The sequence below is a fragment of the Podarcis filfolensis genome, assembly GCF_964270895.1.
Source record: "Podarcis filfolensis genome assembly, chromosome: 5".
Lineage (NCBI taxonomy): Eukaryota > Metazoa > Chordata > Lepidosauria > Squamata > Lacertidae > Podarcis > Podarcis filfolensis.
In genome coordinates, this window is record NC_139608.1 from 17,591,444 (window position 1) to 17,616,349 (window position 24,906).

The 24,906-nt window shown below is 43.7% G+C and overlaps 1 protein-coding gene across 3 annotated transcripts in view; it reads left to right on the plus strand.

Annotated features, from left to right (window-relative positions):
* The window catches only part of SLITRK3 (SLIT and NTRK like family member 3), a 40,222-nt gene extending 18,283 nt beyond the window's left edge, over positions 1-21,939 (plus strand). For 2 of the 3 annotated variants that reach the window (XM_083613180.1, XM_083613181.1), the window contains exons 3-4: positions 20,031-20,144; positions 20,970-21,939. In XM_083613180.1, coding sequence (XP_083469306.1) covers positions 20,031-20,144; positions 20,970-21,025 — 170 coding nt within the window. In that variant the 3' untranslated portion in view covers positions 21,026-21,939. Of the gene's footprint in view, positions 1-20,030; positions 20,145-20,969 lie in introns of those variants that run through there. The other variant, XR_014547958.1, reaches the window with a different exon arrangement.
* The last annotated feature ends 2,967 nt before the right edge of the window (positions 21,940-24,906 follow it).

A 24,906-nucleotide genomic window follows, 5' to 3' on the forward strand; every position in this document is an offset into this window, starting at 1 on the left:
TAACTTGACTGGGGTGAAGATGTGTCTTCTTTTTTTATTAAGCTGCTAATTTTTTGTATACAGTGGTACCTCAGGTTAAGTACTTAATTCGTTCCGGAGGTCCGTGCTTAACCTGAAACTGTTCTTAACCTGAAGCACCACTTTAGCTAATCGGGCCTCCTGCTGCTGCTGCGCTACCAGAGCCCGATTTCTGTTCTCATCCTGAAGCAAAGTTCTTAACCTGAAGTACTATTTCTGGGTTAGTGGAGTCTGTAACCTGAAGTGTATGTAACCTGAAGCGTATGTAACCTGAGGTACCACTGTATAGGGATTAATTTTCTCTCTTTTATTTCCTTTTTACTGGGGTGTGGTTGGCAATCTGAACATAAGCTCCAACTGCAGTCTGAAGTGCTAGAGTCCCCAAAAGGTTGTGAACAGAATGATATTTCTGAATGTGTGTGGTTCGGCTCTCAGCAATATACAGCTATGATGCAGAAACTCAAGTATAAGCTCACACTTCAAATGTTCCTATGCGCCTGAATGGGAAACCAATGGGATTTTTGTGTTTGTGTGTGTGTTTACAGCCTGCGAAGAAATGAGCAGAAACTGATTCTCTTTGGAGATGTGTAGAAGAATCTCTCTTTAGAGGCTCCTACCATGGAATCAAAATGTATTAATGGTTTATGGATACATCATACAATTTCCAATAGAGGGACCCAATGGGGGGAAACTTGGTTTGGCGGGCCTTTTAATGTGGGCCTATGTAATGGGAACTTGCTGAAACAATGCTGAACCAAAACACAGATATCCTCCAAAATTCACACTTCTCCAAATGTTGTGATGCAATTCTTCAGTTGGGGGAGATATATGCAAAAATGTGTATATTAGGGGTATTTATTTTTTTGCATAAAATGCATATTTTCATAGAAATTAGAAACCAAGTGCATTATATCAGGGGAATCTGCTTGCAAAACGTGACTATCAAGCGATGCCAAAAATTGTGTACTGAGAGAAATGCACACCAAAAAACCCATGAATTTTCACGAGGACTTCTTTTAAAAATTGCAAACTGATGAGGAAATGTGGTGAAATGAACCGAAAGCTAAAAAAAGTGAGAAAGTGAAAGTGGTTTGCCTGCCCCTAGGCCAAGGCAATGTCTTTGCACCATGAAGTTCAAATATGCTGTTTGAATCCATACAAGGTTCTATGGTATTCATTTGTTTCTTATTTTCAAAACTATTTTCTGGACAGATGCAAAGTGTGATTGGCATTGTAGATGCCGAATGTATATGTTATTTTAAATGAGCTAAATTGTCTTTCTGTGGCATGCTCTTCACGGCGAAACATTCACTTGGAATTTAATTTTATGTGGTCCATATGCTTCCTCAGACAAGTTGTATTAAGTTCAGGAGGCAACCAATATCCAACCGGTATGTAGCTTCCAGTTCACCTTTCGTTGTTCATTAGCTGTCCAGTGTGAGAAAAGATAGTTGTATGTGATCATAGAACTTGGCTGTAGCAACTTCGCACTATCAGGCTATAGAGAAAAAACAGCACCTGTGTGTGCAGGAGGAAGGAAGAAGGGGACACCTGGATGCATGGTGGGGAGCTGGGCAGTACAGCAGAAACTCAAGGCCCCGCTCAGCAGATTGGGCAGGTGGAGTCCAATCACAGCAGGGCTGGCTTAGATTTTATTATTATGGCTTAACTGCACCACTGAAGCTGGGGCCATGTGGAGAAGACACCACAATACAAGGTTTAAGGAGTTCCTAACCACACCCAGGTGGGATGCAGGTGGCGCTGTGGGTTAAACCAGAGCCTAGGACTTGCTGATCAGAAGGTCGGTCATGACGGGGTGAGCTCCTGTGGTTCAGTCCCAGCTCCTGCCCACCTAGCAGTTCAAAAGCACATCAAAGTGCAAGTAGATAAATAGGTACCGCTCTGGCGGGAAGGTAAACGGCGTTTCCTTGCACTGCTCTGGTTTGCCAGAAGCGGCTTAGTCATGCTGGCCACATGACCCGGAAGCTGTACGCCGGCTCCCTCGGCCAATAAAGCGAGATGAGCGCCGCAACCCCAGAGTCGGTCATGACTGGACCTAATGGTCAGGGGTCCCTTTACCTTTACCCACACCCAGTGCACTAGTATAATCTTTTTGCATCACCACCCCATGGGAAGTAGAAAGGTGCCTTATATATGCAGCCTTTTTGGTCAATCTGGCTCAGTATTGGCTAGATTCATTCATTCATTTTATTACATTTATGTACCACCTTTATCGTACAACGATCTCAAGGTGGTATCCATGGTTCTCCTCCTCCCCATTTCACCCCCCAAACAACTCTGTGAAGGTCTATTAGGCTGAGAGTGACCAAGATTGGCCCAGCAAGCTTCATGGCTGAGTGGGGATTCAAACCCTGCTCTCCCAGCTCCCAGTCCAGCACTCTAACCATTACGCCACAATGGCAGGGTGTCAGGCAAGGATCTTTCCCAGCCCTACCAGGAGATGCCAGGGATGGAACCTGGGACCTTCTGCATGCAAAGCAGATGTTCTTCTGCTCAGCTACAATCTTTCTCCGACGTATCCAGTCTGTGTCTTTCCTTTGTCCCAGTTGCGGGGAACCTTTGACCTCCCAGATGCTGCTGACTACCACTCTCATCTTGCCTGGCCACTGGCAATGCTTGCTGGGGCTGATGGGAACTGTAGTTCAGTGACATCTGAAGGGCCAAAGCTTCCCTACACCTGCTCTATCCAGTGGTGCTCTCTGGAAGCCACATATCTCCTCAATGCATCACATTAGCCTCCTCCACTTTTCCTGTTGAAATAATATAATGTCAGATGGTAGTTTCCATAGCAATTGCAGCTTCAATACCGATGCCAAGAAAATCTTCATTGTCTAAGTGAAGCTTACTATGACTAAGAAACCACAAATAAAAGGCTAGGAATAATCCTCTACACCTCGAAGGCTTGGTGTTGCCTGCAGATCTTATGCCTGTGTACTGTGTTGCCAGTGGCCCAAATCTCTTTGTAGCAGCGCTTTCCTTTTTTTGAGCAGGAACTCGCTGGAACTCAGTTCTGGCATCTCTCAGGTGGGTGCCATTGCCATTCTAAGAGAACAAGAGAGGTGTTCATGGTCAGTTCCGGCACCTCTTTTTTTCTAGAAGAATAGCACTTTTCAGTTTGGCTGATCATGTCATTGTTCTGTGTTGCCTAGATCAGGGATGGCTAACTTCTTGCCTTGCAGCCAAGTCTGCCAGAGCAATCCCCACACATGGGCAGCAGCAACCACACCAGAATTAAGTAGGTACAGCACCAGCAAGCTCAGTGCCCTGATGGAGATGGATACAGGAATACCTGTATACCTGAAGGAGTGTCTCCACCCCCATCGTTCTGCCCGGACACTGAGGTCCAGTGCTGAGGGCCTTCTGGTGGTTCCCTTGCTGCGAGAAGCCAAGTTAAAGGGAACCAGGTAGAGGGCCTTCTCAGTAGTGGCACCCACCCTGTGGAATGCCCTCCCACCAGATGTCAAAGAGAAAAACAACTACCAGATTTTTAGAAGACATCTGAAGGCAGCCCTGTTTAGTGAAGCTTTTAATGTTTAATAGGTTATTGTATTTTAATATTCTGTTGGAAGTCACCAGAGTGGCTGGCAAAACCCAGCCAGATGGGTGGGGTATAAATAATAAAGGATGATGATGATGATGCAGACTTTACCATACAATATGCAAACCGAAACGTAGCCACCCCTCAAAACTCATGCTTCCCTTAATGTTTACAAAAGTGCATATGTTGTGCACATGCTGGGGAAATAACAAAAAGAAATGCATTATATTAGGGAAAATTGCTTTGCAAAAGATGTGTCCATTAGGCAAAATATACTGGGGAAACATGATAAACAAAGAAAAACCAAAGCTTTGCCTTGGGTGCAAATTACCCCCTCCCCAGTCATCAGATAATTTGATGGGTGGCATGCTCATCTGCATGGATATCTCTTGTGTGCGTGTGCATATGTGCATGAGAGAGAATGTGTGCCAGGGTGTGGGATGGCCATGCCCACTTTTGACCACATTTACTCCTGCCATGTGTCTCGCTGTGCAAACTGTAGCCAGGTCTCATTTCTTTGCCTCACCTACCTCACAGGGTTGCTGTGAGTTTAGAATGCACATGGCCAACCATATAGGTCACCTTGAGATCATTGGGTGAAGGACCAGATAAAAACACTGGATAAATCAATAAACAGCTTCTCCCCCCCCCCCCAGTTCATAATTTGACCCAAATAATCTCAAATGTTTCAAGGCCAAAACCTTTGGTGCGCTGACTGTACAAAGATGGAGAATGCAGTTAAAAAGCAACCAAATGTTCATTCATTTTCATAATTCTTGGATTCCCCCAAAGTTTTGTGCTTAAAAGGCAGCTGCAGTGTTCTGGTAATCTACTCCTAGTTGTGGATTTTATACATTTATCTCCCATCTGATAAAGGGGTGTAGAGCTGATGCCAGTTCCAGGGAATTGCAAGTGAGGAGAGTGATGTTGTACTTTGGTTCTTCCTATAGTGAGAACAGGGTGCAGGATGAGATCCTTTGGTCTGTGTATAAGGAGTTTTTAGGGCTTATTGTGATAAGGAAGAGTATATGAGCATCATAGTTTGAAGTGAGGACATGATTATGTAGTTGTGGAGACTATTAGAGAAAAGTCTGAAAGACTGGAGAGCTGTTGTCCATCAGCACAAACAATATCAAGCTAGGTGGAACAATAGTCTGACTTGGTATATGGCAATTCTGTGAATTGTTCCTATGATTCTAGGATGTGATGACAATGATGATGATTGTGCTACTAGTGTACATGGTGCTGCACAAGAAAATGGGTCCTAACTATGTAGGAGAGCATTTCCCAGGTTGGAAAGTAACACTAGGCATCTTCACATGTTACGCTGAACGCAGGTGCAAGCTGTCTTGATGCACATACAAGTGCTTGCATGGTTTGTTTTGCTCAACTATTACATACATAATGTTGTGTACACACATAGGTGGAGTCCATACTTGCTGAATATTGCATGTGCTAGCTATTAGGCACACAGACTGTACAGTTGTTGAGCGTAATGTGTAAATGGACGAGGAACATGTATAAGGAAAGATGAAAAGTCTTGAGCATATCGAGTCTGGTGACCAAAATGCAAATAGTTCTTTGGACAGTTTTTTGGGAACTACATTCTTTGGTATTGGAGGGAGGAGACAGTTCAAGGGTAGAGAGGAAGACGTGTGTGTCATCTGTGTATAAGTGGTACTGAAGCCATGGGGTTTGATAAGGTCACTTAAGGACAGTGTATATACAGAGAAGAGGGCCAATAACAGATCCAGGAGGAACCACCACAGAGAGGGAGAAACATGAGAGGATGAGCTTCCTCACAGGCATAAAGAGAGCTAAACATGAGATAACAGCATATATGGTTGAAAGTAGAGACATCTTATAAACAATGACAGCGTCTTCAGCAGAATTGACTTTTTATGTTGACTTACGTTAATGTCATCCATGTTTTGGTTATAGAATACAAAGGATACTAGGTTCCCAGTACTTCCACTTTGTTGATAAGTTCCTTCCTGTTGCTGAGGACCAGGGCCATGATTTGTTGTTGTTGTTTAGTCGTTTAGTCGTGTCCGACGCTTCGTGACCCCATGGACCAGAGCACTCCAGGCACTCCTGTCTTCCACTGCCCCCCGCAGTTTGGTCAAACTCATGTTGATAGGTTCGAGAACACTGTCCAACCATCTTGTCCTTTGTCGTCCCCTTTTCCTTGTGCTCTCCCAACATCAGGGTCTTTTCCAGGGAGTCTTCTCTTCTCATGAGGTGGCCAAATTATTGTTGCTTATTCCGCCTTCTGGGAAATGAAATTGTCATTGAGGCAAGTGAGGAATTGGTTGGACCTTATATTCTTGGCAGAGTTTGAGTTCCAACAGATGTTGGGGTACTTGAAGTCTCCCATGACTGCTATATCTCTCCTTTTTGAATGCTTGGTAATCTAAATTCACTTTGACCATGCAGTAAACAGTATAATGTCACAATGCTAAGTAGCCAATAAGTCTTGGATATGTGATGATGTCACTGAGGGCTAATGAGGACACTAGGTAAATCACTATGTAAATCAGGGACAGCTACCTGTGAACCTCCAGATGTTTTTTGACACCAGTTCCTACCAGGTTCAGGCAACAAGGCTAACAGTTAGGCATTATCAGGGTGATCACTCAGTAACACCTGGAGGACCAAAGTTCAGTGTAAATGAATAAGTGAACTAGAGTTGAAATGTTCACCAGAAATCATGAATCCATTTCACTTAGCTCAGTTTGTCATGTTTATAAAGGTACAACACAAGTAATATAACTGGCTGGTGTTGATTTGCATGCCTATGGATTGGAAGTGGATTGCATAAAAAAAACTCCATAGCTTACCAATTCTTCTCATCAAAAAGAAATGCCTATGTAGGTCAAGTCATATATTTCATCCTCACCACCTCCAATTCTGATCACTGGTAGCAGCCTGGAAAGACCTCTGCCCAAGACATAGGTGGGGAATCTTTTTCATCCTGGGAGCCATCTTCCCTGCTGGGCAGACTTCCAGGGTCCATATACCAGTAGTGGACAGAACCAAAGGCAAAAGTGAACCTAGTCATAGGCAAAAGTGGGCAGGGCAATGAATGCAAATGTTACCTTTACACTTTAGGCTAGCTTCTACACACACTTGCACACCCTACTCCAGGCAAGCAGGAAGCATGATCATACTTCAAGGCACATTTCAGCCAAGGAGGAAGAGGAGGGATGAGGCAAAGCAAGGATAGAAAGGGGTGTGGCCTGGGGATGGGTGTGTGATGGGGAGGTGGTGTGCCCTAAGGGCCAGACAGAGAGGTCTGGAGGGCCACAATTATAATTAGGGTCTGAGGTTCCCCATTTCTGGTTTCAGACCTTGGAGAAGTACTGCCAGCCAAAATTAACAGTTGTGCAATGACATGATATACTGCAAACTCATACTGGAAACAGGCAAGCCCTCCAGGAGTGTTCTCAGAGTGGCACAATAGTTTTCTGGAGGAAAATTCCATAGCCAGTCCTAGTGCTCAGGAAGGAATGGAGAAGTCAGCGAGGACAGACAGAGGCTGGTAGATCAATAATTCTTTCCCCATTCACATTCTGATCCAAGTGGAGTAAGTAGTTTGTAATTTTGAAAGCTCACATTTCCAATAGCCAGATTCCAATTCTGGACTTCTCCAGTATCTCTAATTCCTATGTAAGGGAGCAGCTCTCATTTAAGCCGACCTGCCTCATTCAACATAGCAAGCATGCTAGCATATTTAAGGACTTCTTATGATTTGTAGCAAACAGCAAAAAAGTTGGGGGGGGAATCATCATCACAGGAAGCTACATTGCCCCACACTTGTGTTAACAGCAATCAGGATGGAGGTATTGAGGGACATGCATACATCCTGGCCAACCCCAAAATTCTATTTGCAACCAGCTAAAACTAGGGCAAGTTCACCTTAGTTCAGGAGAGGGAGGCGGGGAGGGTATTTTGTCAGAAAAGCAGTGTTCTGTAATGCTTTCCAAATGTCAAATGCAGGGAGCCTTGATGTAATCTGGATGTTGCTCGCACCAGAGCTGTGCGTCAACAGCCTCTCAAAATTCTCCACCCTGTTTGTGGGCAGAGAAATTGGAGGGACCGGTTCACTTCATTTCTCCAGGGAGAGAGGAAGAGTGGAAATGATGAGACGTTACATCTTGCATCATAGAAGGATAAATGGCCCCTTGGAGGGGTATGATCCAACTTCAAATATCTAGTTCAGATGGAGCCAGTGTTTGCTTGGACAGTAAATGGTCCTAGTTCCATTTCTGGAATTATCACACTGGGCTGCAAAAGATTCTTGGCCAAAACCAGTCAGAGTAGAGCAGCTATCTCCAACCCAGTGCCCTCCAGATGTTATTAGACTGTAACTCCTACCGTCATTTACCATTGTCCATGCTGGCTGTGTTTGATGGACACTGGATTCCAAACACCTGGTAGGCACCAGGTCAGGGGAGACTACAATAAATAATACTGGGATAGATGGACGGATAGTTTCAACGCCTTTAGGGAAGCTTCCTATAATCCCATGACCTGGTAATGTAGAAATTCCAGTGAGAAATTTAGATGGGTATTTTGCTTTTGACTTAAATGGCAGGCAATAGTTGAACGTAAATGCCTACTATGTATGGGTTGTGGTGAAACAGCTCCTAAACACTGTCATATCTTAATCATGCAATGAATCTGGGGCAGCTGTGCCTCTCCAGATGTTTTTGGACTACAACATCCATCATATCTAATGGCTAATGGTCTGGGCTGATAGAAGTTGTAGTCCAACAACATCTGGGATAGAGCTAGTCAACATGGTGCCCGCCCCCCATTTGTTGCTGTACTACAAGTCCATGATGTCAGGAGTTGTGGTCCAAAAACATCTGGCAGTTATAAAATTGGCTCTGGTCTGGAGGGTCACAAGTTAGCCACCCCTGGAATGACTGAAAAGAAAGCATTGAAGGTGTTTAAAGCAAAGGTATGTCACTGGTAATTTTTTTTTTAAAAAAAAAACCACAAAATACTATGGATCCAATGAGCCCTATGGGACAGCTCAGAGGAAGGAACGGGGATTTTAGAATAAGCAATGGTTCAAAGGAAACAGCTGCAGACTTGTATCTTCTGTAAGCGGCTCCCTAAGCTGCATACTTGAAATTATTCCTGCTCGCTAAATTTCCACATGCTTTGTGTCAGATTAAAAGTAGGTCATTGCAATGTGGATCAGGTACCTAAGCTCGTCTCTCCCTGAACTGAGAATCAGTGTCATAATCTGACCACATGCTGTAGCATGAAAACGTTTTCTCTAGGCAGGTGCCACCAGGACAAAATAAGCTCTTCCACGATTCTTTAAAAAATAAAGTAAAGCAGGCCTTCATTTCATGGTTGCCAGAGCATCATGAAACTGTCATGCTGGAGCCAATCTATCATCATTTGCAAACTCTAATGTTATTAAGGAGAGACAGGGAGGGAAATCACAGAGGGAGAAGAGGATTATATTCTCCCCCAAACTTTTACAGGCTTCCAGATGAAAAACAAATAATCAATTGGAATGAATCAGTGAGATGAGAAATATTTACACAGGATTAAAAATAAAAGGTTATTAAACCATCACTTTCTTTCTTGATTTTGCACTGCTACCTTGCCTTATAAGGAGAAGCACATCACAATTTATTTCTGAGCCTAACGAGACTGAGCCCTTTGTTTTTGCATTCTGTTTGCCGAAATATCATTTGCATTAAGAGTTTAAGGACATGGCACTTCTTTCCAGGATTTGGACCATTCGATCAATTGGCAGTTAAACTCCCCGCCCCCTGAAAAAGAAGTAATACAGCACCAAGAGAAAAAGGGGCATTGTTTGCATAAAATTGGCATTTCTATGTAGATGCACAAATTTAAAATAGTGACTACATTTATTTCAAAAAATGTACACACCACTTGATTGTTTAAAAAGGCACTCTCAAAGCGGTTTACAAAACTGCTCACTGCTGGTAGTTGTATCAAACTAAGTCCTACTCAGAGTAGACCCATTGAATTGATGGGCCTAAGTTAATCACATCACTTCATTGGGTCTGTTCTGAGTAGGAATAGTATTGGATACCTTATCTATTTTGGAAAGTTGCTTGATCACTATGCATTTCTACATCTCTTAAGATATTGTCACCACATTTTCCTTGATGGCTCCCGAGACCAAGGAGTATGTTTGGATACTAATGGATGCCGTTTTCAATCAAGAACCTTTCAAAACTGTGATGCTTTCAACCACCAGTATCTCAAAACTGCACTGGTGTGGTGTTTTTGTTTGTTTATTTGTTTCGTGGAGTTTCTGAGCAATGCTGGGTACAAAGCTGGCCTGATTTAAATAGAACTGTAATACATATCACCATAGTGAGAAATAGAGTTACTAGCTCAGTCTGTTTACCTGCTCAGTCTGCTGTCCAGGTGCAAATCGCTGATGGGCAACTTCACAGATCCTGCTTCATTTTGTGGGATATATCATCTTTCTCATGGTTTTATTTTGAAACGAGACTTGGACGGGGCACCCCTTAGCCTTCAAATAGAGGGCTGTCTTTCCTAAAGTAGGACACATGGCCACTCTAAACCAATCCCATCTCTGCATCCCTGGGGCCTTCAAGCATGTACGGGGACCTGCATGGCTCATACAGGTAACAAATGTTGACTTGGCTCAAGCATCTTGGTCCATCAGCTCCAGTTAATTAGGTCTACACATCAGATGCTGCTGTATCGGGATGAGAAAGCGTATCCACACCAAAGCTCTATGATTCTACACATAGCTCTCACTCTCTTTAACAGACTCATAAGTGCAATGGGAGCCTGCCATCTATTGCTGTGGTTAGGACAGGGGCAATTTGGCAGAGTGAGGCAGCCGAGTGGCAAATAGTGGGCAGAGCTCTCTGTGCCCTGCTTCCTCTAAGCTAACCTGAAGCCCTTAAGTGTAGCCAAGGATGCTGTTCCATCACAAACAACGAAGTTGGAGTGACACATTTGACTTGTGTACATGGAATGGGCAAGTTGCCCTTCACCCAAGGCAGCAAAATGTATTGGGCCATCTCTTTTTGGGGAGCCCACCCTGACCAGCTTTTTTCACCCTTCCCTCTGAAGAAGAAGAAGAAGAAGAAGAAGAAGAAGAAGAAGAAGAAGAGTAATTTTATTATTTATATGCCACCCATCTTGACTGGGTTGCCCCAGCCACCCTGGGTAGCTTCCAGAAAAATGTTACCAGCTGTAAATAGGGACCATCACTCATTCATATAATCAGAAATATTCTAACCATCTTTATCCGTGCCCTGGCAAGCTCCAGATTGGTTTACTGCACTATCCTGCATGTGGACTGCTTTTGAAAATTGTTCTAACATTGCTACCATCTTTGCCCCCATTCAACATTCTTGTGAAAGATGATACCTCATCATGTATCCTTCCTCATGCAGACATTCTCAGTCCCATTTCAGAGCTCCCCTAAGTAGTGAAATCTTGTTTTAAAAGTGTAAGTTCCCATGCAGCCCTTTGGACCACCTCAGAGAAGAATCCACCAAGAAGGTAGATCTTGGGCAGCACACATTATTTCAGGTGCTGCAGAACAAGCACATTCGCTCTAGAATGTGGGCCCCACCCCTATCCCAGATCTTCCTTTGTGTGCCCTCAGCAGATGAAGTGAAGAAGGTGGAGACAGCAGAAAAGGTCTTCTCAGTTTTGACACTCTGCCTACAGAATGCTCTCCCTAGGGAGACTTGTCTATGCCTACTTCAATATCTTTCTGCAAACAGGCCCTTATTTTTATTCTCCCAGCATTTTAATGTTTAGTACATTATTTCATGCTGCTTTGGAGTTTTATTATTGATATGTGTCGTGTTTTTGTTTTCAAGCCAATACTGCATAGAAAGATGCATGCTGGAAAAAGGTGGACAGAGCCCTTTTCTGTTTCAGTCATAAGTCCGCTCCATCTCATTTTGGATGGGATTTTTTTTTTCAAAGAACAGATGGGAAATCTGCCTTTAAACCATATGCATTTTGCATGCTCTTCTTTATGAAAAATAGGCACTTTCCAATGCTTTTCAGTTCATTACATCCATAAAACATGCATTTTGTATGCATCTCTTACATCAAACGGGTATTTTGCATGTACCAAAAACAGCGTTTAAAAATATTCAGAAGTGCTCAATCCAACTGGGAACCTGCAAGCAAGTTCAGGAGTCTTGGATCAGCTTGGCCTGCTGTGAAAAGTGGACAAAATAAATAAATAAATCATCCCATATCCCTATCTGAAGCAGCAGCATATAATCCTTAAATCAAATATTCTGAGTGGGGAAAGACAGGAGAGTTCTGCAACTGAAGGTGTAGTGGTTAGGAGCAGTGGACTTGTAATCTGGTGAACCAGGTTTGCTTCCCCGCTCCTCCACATGCTGGGTGCCCTTGGGCTAGTCACACTTCTTTGAAGTCTCTCAGCCTCACTCACCTCACAGAGTGCTTGTTGTGGGGAAGGAAGGGAAAAGAGATTGTTAGCCACTTTGAGACTCCTTAGGGTAGTGATAAAGCAGGGTATCAAATGCAAACTCTTCAGGTTCTGATGAGGACTCGAACTACAAACCTCCTCTCTGTGTACCAGTGACCCTTATGATGGTCTCCATCCTACTCCTAGGCTCCAACATGGCTCCTACGACAGATCATTGGGCTCCTAAATTTCAGTGGCGCCCTGTGTGATGCTAAAATTTGATGCCCAACCACACATTCTACAGCATTGCTTTGGTGCCCCCTGCAGAACAGCACCCAGTGCAGATGCACTAAAACTGCCCTAAAACCGACTCTGCCTTAGAGGCACACTGGTTCCTTCTAATCTATCCTGGCTGAAAATGGTCACAGCCTATGCCTGCATTTTAGCCTATGCAACAGCCAGTCTCTGCACTTGCCAATGTAGCTCCACCCACCACTAAGAGAAGCACTGTCAGGCTTCTCCAAACCATTCATGGGATTTAGCTCTCCAGCTTCCTAGCTGAAGCTGCAAATGTCTTTCTTCAAAATTCCTTTAATTTTTTCCTCCCTATTGCCAGAGCACTCATATCAGCCTTCCCAAACTGGGTACTGTTTTGGACTACAACTCCCATCATCCTTGACAATTGGCTATGCTGCCTGGAGTTGATCAGCATAGATTCTCTTGAGCTGTCTTGATACAGACCAGCATCCTCGGTTTTACATGAGCGGCTACAGTGGTCCATTTCCATTTTTAACCAAATGTACTCTTTGCATGGGTCTTTTTTGCGGCACCCAAAAATGACCTTTTAGGGATATATGAAGCTACCTTATCCTGAATTGATCCAGTTAACTCAGTCTTGTCTACACTGACTAGCAGTGACTCTCCAAGATTTCAAACTGGGAACATTCCCAGCCTTACCGGGAGATGCCCAGAGTTGAAACAGAGACCTTCTGTATGCAAAGCATGTGCTGTACTACCAGGCTGCAGTCCATTGGATGGTCATCTGCCATGGATGCTTTAGTTGAGATTTCTGCATTGCAGGGGGTTGGACTAGATGACCCCTGGGCCCCTTCCAACTTTACATTTCTGTGATTCTATGATTTGTTGAACAAGAGACGAGCAACAAATCCCATTCTGTGACATTTTCTCGGGGCAGTATCTTAAGCTTCAGATTCACTTAGATAAACTGAATCCCCCCTCCCCTTCTCTCCTTGTAAATTATAAATGGCAAGTGTAAAGCAAGTATCAAACTGTGAAAGGGGTTGAGGGTTGAATGAGCAAAAAAGACTTCGGTGTTAACAGAAGCACCTAAGGTCTCTTCCGATTTCTCTGTTCGCAAACAGCTGCCTTTTGCTTTGTGCTTAAATGTGATATTTAGCACATGTGGTATTTTCAAGAAAAATATAGGCCATTTTCCTATAAATGTCAGACTTCTTATGTGGAGAATATGCTGAAAGCAGATAGCATACACAGTGCCAAGCAAACCTTTCACTGAGTTTTGGGTTTATTTTTTATAACACACCCACGCATACACACATGCTCACAAACATAATTAATCTGGGAAATGTTGTATTTATCCAGTATCTCATGCTTTCAGTACATTATTAAGGCATTTTATTATCAAGTACATCATGATTATGTAAGGTGAGTAGATAAAGCTCAGTGAGGGACGGAAAACATTTTCAACATGTGTTTTTTTATTAAAAAAATGAAATGAAAATGAAAACAGCTGAATTAAAATGTCATCATAATTTCCTTTTTAAAATAGGTTAAAGCAGAGGTGTACCTTCCAGGGCGATTTCCCTGAGCACAAAATTTTTGAGGGGCACACCTCTGCAGCTGCCACCCCAACCAGAGGTTGCCACCCCAACCTGAGCAACATGCCAAACAGGAGCAGGGAAAGGATGGGCTCCTGTATCTCTCAGCAGCACAGCATCCCTTGATGGCAGGGGAGGTGGGCAGATGGCGAGATTCACAGCAATGGTGGTAGTGGCACCCTAACCTGAGGAGGCGCACATGTATGTCCTGCCGGTGTGCCCTGGGCACTGGCAACCCACGCTATGCCATTGGGTTAAAGCAAAACCTACACTTACCTCTTCATACTGAATCCATGTTCCAGTAGGAACACGAGAAGCTGCTTTTTACAGAGTAAAACCATTGGTCCATCTAGCTGAATATTGTTGATACCAGAGGTGGATATTTCAGGTCTCCGACCCCCACCAGCCCTAGCTAGCGTAGTCAGTTATCAGTGGTGATGGGAAGTGTAGTCTAGTACCCTGTCTACATTCAATAGCAGTGCCTTTCTGGAATTTCAGAGTAGGGCCTCCCCCTCACCCTGAAGATACCATGGACTGATCCTGGGATCTCTTGGGTACATAGCCCTTCCCCAAAAGGCGGTGGGGTGGGGAGGAGCTTATGAAGCTAACTGTCATCCAGTTTTGTTTTCTCCAGAATATGCTATTCAAAAATATACTGCCTCAGAACTATGGGCGCTCAGTTCATTTATCGTGGCCAGAAATAGACCTGTCTGCAATTAATTTGTCCATTCCTTTTTAAAGAAGCCATTTAGGCTAATGGCCATCACTAGAGAATTCTGAGCATTAATATTCCCTTGTGAAAAGAAGGATTTTATATTGTCAGAAAAGGAAAGAAACTAACTGCCAGCTTGACAACTGTTACAATTAGAGGCCAGATTCTAGCAGGTTATTCACCCAACCAACTTTGTTTTTCATACTGCGTGTGAACACATTTCTATGCCCAATTTTTATAGATAATAAATTTAAAATTGAATGGAACTTATGCTTTTGAAATGCAATGCTTTTGTGGACGTCTTTTTAGACTGAAAATCTATATATGCATACCTGGGAATAAGGCTAAATACAAACCATGCCTTTAAATCACATTTAAAGCACGCACGCACGCACGCACACACACACAGGCTCCTGGCAAACGGAGTTTCTTAAGGGTGCTGTAGGTATGAAAGAGGTAAACTGCAGTTCTCACAATTCTTTGGGGGTGATTTAAAGTTACGATGTCCCATTGAATTCAATAGGACTTTCTTCTGAGAGGATATCCATAGGAATGACTGTTAATCTTGAATATATCCATTAAGAGGTATTGGGACCCTGCTACCTTCTCAGCTGTTAAGAAACCAACTGCTAAAGAGGGCTTGACAACTGAATACGCACAACTGAATGGCTTGGTTTACTTACATGCTCATTGGAAAAAGGAAATTGTAGCCATTGTGTAAACAATACATTTGTTCATCCACAGCTGGTCAATGTCTTGAACAGGATCAAACAATATGTTGCAAAAGTTTTGGATGTCCACATCCAGCACAACCACATGATCTATCATGCCAGCTTCCATTATGTTTCCATTGTGTTGCAGATAAATTACCTCTACCTCACTGGGTCCCTGGGACCAGATGAACAATTGCCCCATCTCTCCCTTTGGAGAATTTACTCCTGTGTGCAGATCAATAACCCTCCATCCTCACTGACTCATTAAACCAGTAAAAAAACAAAACAAAACCCTACAAAAATATTGCATGCCTCTGCAAAACTATAATGTTACAAAGCAGACACTTCCCTCGTTTTGCATGTAGAACTGTCTGCCTACACAAAATGCATAGCAGAACAATTATGAAAAAAGAATGGATGTTTGTAGTAGATAGAAATGGGCAATTTGCTGGGTTAATGTCACGTGGCCCTTGGCCCAATTTGAAAAGCCAGTTCTGAGCTCTTGCGAAAGTGATTTGTTCCTTGCCTAGCAGCCCTGTGGGAAAGAGCAGAAAGAAAGGTCTTAGAAAGAAGGAGTTAAATGTGGTAGCCCCACCCACTTTTGTATCTGGCCCCACCTACTACTAGCATGTGGCCCCTGACAGATTACTTCCAAGGGAATGAAGGCCTTAACAGGGGGAGGGGAGGGATTGCCTGCACCTGGTCTAAGAAAAAAGGAGCACATCTTTTGCTTAAATTATTTAGACCACTCCACAAACATTCCCAGTGCCAAAAGACCTATTGCTTTATATGCATGCTGGTAACATTTAAACATAACATTTAATATTTAAGAGCTTCTTAGAAGCCATTTCTACAAATCCTTTTCCACTGCTGGCCACATTTCTTTTAATTTGTTCTCTCCTCGATGCATCACTCGACTTGGAGGGGGATTGAAATTCATGTACCTAATGAGCTCAAGTTGTAGTTTATCTTGAGAATAATCCAATAGAGGAGCAAATTCAATAGTGGTGTTGACATTATTCCAGTTGGATTATTCACTCAGAAACCATCTGCTGATTATTCTTAAACCTGTTGGTAACAAGGGAGCAAATCGTATTCTTCACCTTCCTCACTTTGGGGCGGGGAATCTTGCCAAAGAAGAAAGGAAGGAAGAAAAGCGTTTTTTAAAGGGCGCTGTCACACAGCCAGGAACAATCCATATTGATATGGCCTATGTTATCCTATGATACGAGGACACCGTAATTGCATGTTGATGCACAGGTCTCTATTTTATGATGTCACAGCACTAACTCTGAGCTGGCTGACCTGCATTTCGAAAAGTGAATCATGGGGGATGAGCAGACTGAAGGCCAACCAATATGAATCCAATAGATACATAGGTAGATGTAATGTGGAAACCACCTCTACAGTGTAAAACTGCTGGTTGTTTGGAAGCACTGCCATCAATCCCATAATCAACACATTTCTGTGCTGTGGGCTGCAATTTCTCAGAAGATAACTTTCTGAAGACATTTCTTTAAAAGCTTTTTCTTGTCCCCCCACACTTACAAAACCAAATATTAAAAGCAAGTGTAAAAACAAGAGTTAATAACATCTGAAACCACTCACTGAAAATATGGATAAAAGACAGGTCCACAGCACTGGTGGAGGAAGAGGAGTGCGGGAGGAGCACACCTCCCCCGGCAGCGCAATCCCAGTGGGGTGCCATCGCGGCTGCCTCCCCGCCCGCACTGGGCGCCACACCCCTGCAGGCGGTGTGGCACGCCCCCAGGACGCACGCCACGCCCCTGCGGGCAGCATGTCACGCCCCCAGGATGTGCCCCCTCCTGCTCTCCACCCCCCGGTGCCTGAGCATGAAGCTCCACCACTGGTCCACAGCCCACTAAAATCCTACCCCACTAAAAGATAACAAGAAAATTAAGGTCCAAAGGCCTGTTGAAGAAAAATGATTTTGATTGTTGCCTAAAAACATATAGTGATAGGGCCAGGTATGCTGCCGCCCCCCTCCACCCACCCCCTGAGGAGACACATGGAGAAGGACCCAGGTTGGTTCATGTAGGGTAAGGCAGTCCTTGAGGCATTGAATATTCACTGAATATTCTCCATCATTGTTTGTGGGGGCTGACACTGCTCCTTGCCCCACCATTCATAAAATGGCTGAGAATTGATGTAGGTCTTGGGCATGCCCTGGGGTATCAAAGAAAGAAGGAAAGAATGAAGTTAGTGATAAGGCCAGGCATGCCTCTGCTGATGATGAGATCCACTCCTGAGAAACTGCTGGAGAATTTCTCTCCTGTCCTCTACCCTGGAGAAACTCAGTGGAATAGTTATTTCCAATTTCTTTGCCCACAAACAGGGTGGAGAATTTTGAGAGGCCATTTCTGTACACTGTATTAGGGCCATCAAAAGGACAAGAAGCAAAAAGGCAGTGTGTTTGTGTGTTGCATGATGTGCAATTTTGGTTTCTGTTGTGTGGAAATAACTTTACACTAAAATCCTACACTACAATCTACTCAGAAGCAAGTTAAGTAAGCATAGGATTGTCAGTTTTAAGTTCTATCAGTTTCTCAATCTTAAGCTTGCTTTGTCGCATTTCCACATTGCATTTTTTTCTTTAAAAACAGCATGAAATATTGCACACATTTTTCCTAACATATGCAATTTTGTTTGCAACTTGGCCTACTATACACCTTTTTTGCAAGCAATTTTCTCTGATATAATGTTTTATATGCTATTTTCACTAATATATGCATTTTGGTGCACACTTCTGGGTTAGAGAACTGCATCACAAAATTTGGAGAAGTACGAATTTTGAAGGAGAGCTGTGTTTTGGTTGGCTTATTGGTTCAGGAATTGCAAATTGGGGAAGTTCACATTCCAATGCCAAGCGAACCAATTTCTTCTCTGTCTCCACCCTGCACCCTCCAAAATTCTAAAGAAATTCTAAAGAACCCCGAGAAAGAGGCAGAAAAATGGAAACTTCTTTGCCAGGAGACAAATACTTCCAAAAAGTTGGAGGACAGATGTTGGTACAACACTGGGATTTATAGTCTTCTTGTGGAGAACAGTCAATGGCCAGCCTGAGAGAGACAATTCACCACAGTATCTAAACATCTTTTACTGCCAAGTGCAGTGGTCACCAAGCTTTTTTGAGCCAGTGGGCACATGTGGAACTTTCTCAGAATGCCATGATTGCCAGCCACAGCATGCCTGCTGTGGGGGCATGGCACAACACCAAATGGGTACCAAGGAGGGTTGGCATGTCAGAAAATAGCTACTGTGACATAATGTGTGTGGCATAATGGCTGGCACAAATAATAGAAATAGATATAATAGCACAAAATGGTTTGGGAATGCCCTCTCCCCATAAGCCATCTCATAAATATGGGGACCTACATCAACCATCCCTGCACTCACTTACAGATAGACCCTCTTGGAGTTCTGTTGTTCAGAACAGATGGGAAGGTGGGTGTCCATTCCTGGCATCCAGTGACATGTGGGCATGTTTACAGTGCCATGTTGTCAAGGAATGGCTAGGTGCAGAGGAATGGTGGGAGGAACCAGCTGGAGAACCACCAGGGGAAGAATCCTCAGAGCCCGGGGAGTGGTGGTGGGACAATGATGAATGGTCAGAGGGAGAAGAGGAGACCAGGAAGAGGAAGTATCAGAAACTGAAGAAGTAACAGGGCTTAGTGAGCTGGGAGAGCCGGTGGCATAGAGAAGTCCAGAATCAGAGGCAGAAGCTGAAGCAGGAGAGTGGGATGAGGAAGCCAAGATGCAGAGATGAGTCAGGCTGGTGAAGAGTCACAGGTGTTTCCCTCTTCTGCTGCAACAAGCTCCCCTCCACCCTTGTCTCCCAGAACCACAAGAGGCATGAAGAGGTTGGAGGAGAGGTTGGCTACATGAAGGCACAGTCTCTGACTGCTTGGGAAAAGCCCTGGAGAGGAGGGAAGTTAGATGGCTGTGAGGACATGGAGGCTTTCAGTCTCAGAAACTGATTTTCATGGAGTAAGACCACCAGGAGTGAGCTCATTAGGCCTGGTGCTCAACCAAGTCTGCGTAGATTGTGTTTTTGCTAATGCAGTAGTACATCGGGATGCGAACGGAGCCCCGTTCCAGAGCCCCGATCGCATCCTGAATAGAATGTAAGACATGATGGCGCATCTGCGCATGTGCGGGTCGCGTTTTGCCACTTCAGCGCATGCACGTGACATCATTTTGAGCGTCCGTGCATGCGCGAGCGGCAAAACTCGGAAGTAACACGCTCCATTACTTCCGGGTTGCCACGGAGCGCAACCCGAAAGCACTCAACCTGAAGCACATTCAACCCGAGGTATGACTGTAGAGTCAACTAACTCCAATTTTGGACTATGTGATTATTGATCAGCATGCCCCTGTGATATGCATGTGAGATGCTGAGCGGGTGCAAATTAGAAGAGTAAGCAGTTCCTCATCTATTGTATAATTATGAGGGGATATTTCCTGAGACCTTTTGCAAACACCTTAGGAGTCACTGGCAGGTGGGTCCCATGCCAGTGATCCCTAGTCTAGGGATCTGCTCCAACATTTTGCCTTCTTGGCTCAGCACCTGAGGCATAGCCATGAATTCCTGATTCCAGCCCCAGCAGTTGCATTACATCTATGTGTAGTTGGCAATGAACTTTGGGAGTGGGGTGCAACCATAGGGCAAATGTTGCCTATCATTGCTGTAAAGCAATAATAATTCCTGTTTTTACAGATAACGCACCTGAGCTTGAGAGACAGCAACTTGTCCAAGGATACCCCATGACCTTTTGGCTGAAGACGGATTTGAATCTGACGCAAGCTTTCTATGCACTGGACCAGACTGCCTGTCAGTTCAAGAATTAATATGTACTCATTCACATGTAGTACTTTGTGTGTGGCTTTTCTACAAAATGTAATCAAAGCAACTTTCAGTTAAAAATGATGACGTTGTTAAATTTGCATAGACCAACATCCCAGCAATGGTGTCAATTGTTTAAGGAAGGGCACCCGAATGAATCTTGCAGACGACAGAATTAATGTTGCATTTCATTGCCATGAATCAAAACAACTCAGAACAGAGTCAGAAGTGGGAAAAGTCTGAAGGACTCAGATGGTGAAAAGAAACAGCATCCTAACTGACCCTATGTGGAGTCAGTGGGCCTATCCATACCTCAGCTTAATATGGGTTGTGAACCCCTTCTGTCTCCTTAAATTCCCCTCATCCACGTGTTCTTCTCTTCCAATTATTGCTGTTCCACAATTTCTCCTGCCTAAATCCAGAGGTTTGCATGCTTTGAAAATACAAATTGGAGATCTGTATCAATAGCACAGGGAATCCCTTAATTTAGAAGGAGAAAGTGTGGGACAGCAGTAGTTGGAGAAACCCATGTGGACAAAAAGGCACAAGGATTCACCATCCACATTAAGCCAAAGTGTGGAGAGGCACAGATTCCTTGAGAACTGAAGATAGCTTGATTCAAGGTTATTTTCTTAATTTAGTGGACATATTCAAGGTCTCAGTATGAGTGGATGCAACCACTGCATCATTCGGAAGCACTAAGGCCTGGGAGGGGTGCTGAATTCTAGAACTGTAATATCATCCTTAAAAAAACAAAACAAAAAGTTTGTTTATTTATTATTATTCATTTAAATATTTCCTCTCTCTCTTCAGCCAGAAAAAGCTGCCCAAAGCAGTTTACAGACCAATCAAGGCAAGGCAGAAGATAAGGAATGGATCAAGGAGATAATTCTGGGACCTACCATTTCATCATGAAGATGGGAATCTTCATTTCAGAGGTGGATGCACTATCCTGCAGCGAAATACCTGCTCCCATCAGTGGAGCAACAATACCAAGAAGAATTCTGGCTCTACAATGATTCCCGATGGTGAATCAACCCAACAGGGAAGCAACCCAACAGAACAGTTGCAGAAGTTCCAGGGCAATGAATGGCAGCTGCAGAAACTCATGGTTTGCTCAGGTTATGCTCCCTGTGGACTGTGCCTATTATTATATTATTTTATTTAAGCTTCAAAAGCACAGGGGATTTGTCTTATGAAGATTTTTGTTTCCAGGTTGCAGCTACCACCAGGACCATTATCAACATGGCACATTTAATTTCCAGATTTTTTTTTTTTTAAAAAAAGATTGCTGTTGCATTCTCCTAACAGCTGGATTTTGTATTTTCATATATGGGGCCTAAACCACTGTATTTTCATGGGAAGCTGCCCTCTCCTGAGTCAGACCATTGGCCCAAATAACTCAGTATGTTCTACTCTGTTGGGCAGTAGCTCTTCAGGACTTCCCCAGAGCTCCTGGGGATTGAACCTGGGACCTTCTGCATGAAAAGCAGATGCTCTACCACGGAGCTATGGCTCTCAGAAGCAGTTTTGTCTTCCTAGCAGCTCTGGGTGCAACCCAAAACCTGAAGCACCTAAAGAACCCCATTTCCATGTCTGCTACCTCCTCCCTCATTCCATCTTAAAGGTGTGACCAGATGCACATTTCACTGTTTCACTTTTTTTTGTGCCCCCCTCTCCATTGCCAGCCTTGCCCCATTTATCATGTAGCCTGATGAAGAGTTCTGCAGAACTCAAAAGTTTGCACACATTTTTGGTTGGCCTAATAAAGGTCTTACAATAATATGGATTTTGGTGTTTTCCTTATGAGCCACCATGGCTTCCTTTACTCTTTGCATTCTTCTAAGCATTATCCATTAGCCATAAGGCAGCTTGGCTGAGCAAAAGAGACAAATCCGGTAACTGATTAAAACTGAGAATGGTATTAGAACTGAAATGGCACCCTATGCAGAGATTAAGGAAAACTCCCCAGCAGATGGTTCCTTACCTGAGTTGAAGAGTTCTAGGTCTGTGCATGAGTGGATGGAATCACTTCAATGTTTTCAAGCACAAAAGGGGTTTCAGTGCAACCTAGTTTTAATTTCACCATATTTTCAAGTTCTTTTCTGAGCGCAGTTCAAAGTGTTGGTGGTGACCTTTAAAGCCCTAAACAGCCTCAGCCCAGTATACCTAAAGGAGTCTCCACCCCCATCATTCAGCCTGGACACTGAGGTCCACCTTTGAGGGTCTTCTGGTGGATCCCTCACTGTAAGAAGTTACAGGGGACCAGGAGCAGGGTCTTCTTGGCAGTGGCGCCCACCCTGTGAACCAGATGCCAAGGAGATAAAAAACTACACAATTTTTAGAAGACACCTGGAGGCAGTTTTTAAGGTATGGCAGTTTATTATGTTTTTATATGTGCTGGAAGCTGCCCAAAGTGGCTGGGGAGACCCAGCCAGATGGGTGGGGTATAAATAATAAAATTATTATTATCATTATTATTTTGTGATAGCGTATAAACATTGAATAGGGTGCGGGTGGCGCTGTGGTCTTAACCACAGAGCCTAGGGCTTGCCGATCAGAAGGTTGGCGGTTTGAATCCCCATGACGGGGTGAGCTCCCGTTGCTCTGTCCCTGCTCCTGCCAATCTAGCAGTTCGAAAGCATGTCAAAGTGCAAGTAGATAAATAGGTACCGCTCTGGCGGGAAGGTAAACAGGGTTTCCGTGCGCTGCTCTGGTTTGCCAGAAGTGGCTTAGTCATGCTGGCCACATGACCCGGAAGCTGTCTGCGGACAAACGTCGGCTTCCTCAGCCAGTAAAGCGAGATGAGCGCCGCAACCCCAGAGTTGTCCGCGACAGGATTTAACAGTCGGGGGTGCCTTTACCTTTATAAGCATTGGACAAACTCTGAAACCACAGCCACTTGGTTGTACCAAACAAAGTTATTGCTGGCTGAGCATAGCTGAGTCAAGAATCAGTCAGCTGAGCAAAAAATCAGCTGCATCCTAAGCTGCTCATCCCAGCAGATCTTGCCTTAGGAGAGTCCCCTAATTCTATTAGATCCCATTCTTCCATTGTTACCTAAAAAATGGATGCCTCACTGGAAAGTGATGCCACACATTCAGGATCATGGATATGTACATGTCGTAAGGTTAAGATTTTCTAAATTATTAATCTGCTAGCTCCATTTAACCACCTCATTTAGTACTTAGCGTAGATTCCATTTAAAGCCACAGATCCAATGGAACATTTGCATAAATCCATTTTAAGTAATGTACATCATAATTCTCCTTACTACTGCTGACCAATTTATTAATCCACACAGTGCCAAGCAACCACTCATCATAGTGTCACTTGCAATTGCCGATAAACTGCAATAAACTACTAGAATGCGCACAATGAGGTAGAAATTGGTCTAATCCTTCTGAGGGGTGCTGCTATGCTGCTCGCCTGTACTGACACTTGTCTTTAGATGCTTACGGGATGGAGAGGAGGAGGAGAATATGTAAAGCAGACTTCAGTAAGCACTACTTTGATTATTTCCTGTGAATTATTCAACATAAATAGAACAAAAATAATCCTAAATTATTTGCTTAAATGGGGACTAAATTGATGAACCCCTGTTGGTCTCTTAACGCTATCGCTGGCATAATAGGCTGAACAACTTTACCAACGAGGCAATATTTATTTTTTGCTTCCGCAAGGTTTGTGGCCTGAATGACACTATAATTACAGCAAAATGCACAAGTCATTTAAATTATCATAGCAATTAAAGCAGGCTAAGGCACTGCAATTAGTTTCTTGCAAGATACACAATAAGTGTTTCAGGATCCCTTATTCTTTGCCGAAACAAAAGCTTTGCTTTGTTGCATCAGGGTTTCAGACTCAGAGCAGAACAATCACAGTACACAGTGGATGGTATTCAATTTAGTTTTACTGAGAGTAGATCAACTGAAATTAATGAACATCTCTATTTAGTTGAATACCATCCAGTTTGTCTGCACCTTGGTACATGCATGCAAGTGTCCATACACTACAAAATGAGTGTCAATATATGTTACCCAGAAGAGGACAGGGATATCTACCCAAACACCTGATCCAAATAGGTTCAAGCAAGGCCAAAGAGATACAGCAATTAGTGCCAGCTGGACAATGAGTCATTGAGATAGCTGGTCACAATGACAGTGCTGTTACAGTTGTCCAGCTGGCACTAATTGCTATATTTCTATAGGTAAACATTAGAATTCCAAGGCATTCTGCAGCACCCTCATGCAGTTTCCTCCCAGTCATACCTCTGGTTGTGAACGTGATCCATGCGGTAGGCACATTCACAATCCACAGCATTCGCAGTCTGAAGTGCTGCATCTGAGCACGCGCGTGACGCAATTCAGCACTTCTGCGCATGTGTGTGACGCCATTTTGTGCTTCTGCGCATGCGTGAGCGCCGAAACCTGGAAGTAACCAGTTCCAGTACTTCCAGGTTCGGCGCAGTCCGCAACCCAAAAACACGCAACTCGCAGTGTTCATAACCCGAGGTATGGCTGTACTGTTGCGCAGAATTACACAACCTTAAATCTGGGCCTGTATTATTTTTTCATTAAATTATTATGTTTTCAATAGATCTTCCACACCTTCTCGAATGTCAAAAAACACATGTTCAAAACGGTAATAACGATCTTAGCAATTTCCTCACTACAGAAGAAGTCTCTCTTTTGAAAACAAGAGAAGTATTTCAGTCGTTTTTGTTTTACCGTTCTTTCTCGGCATCAAA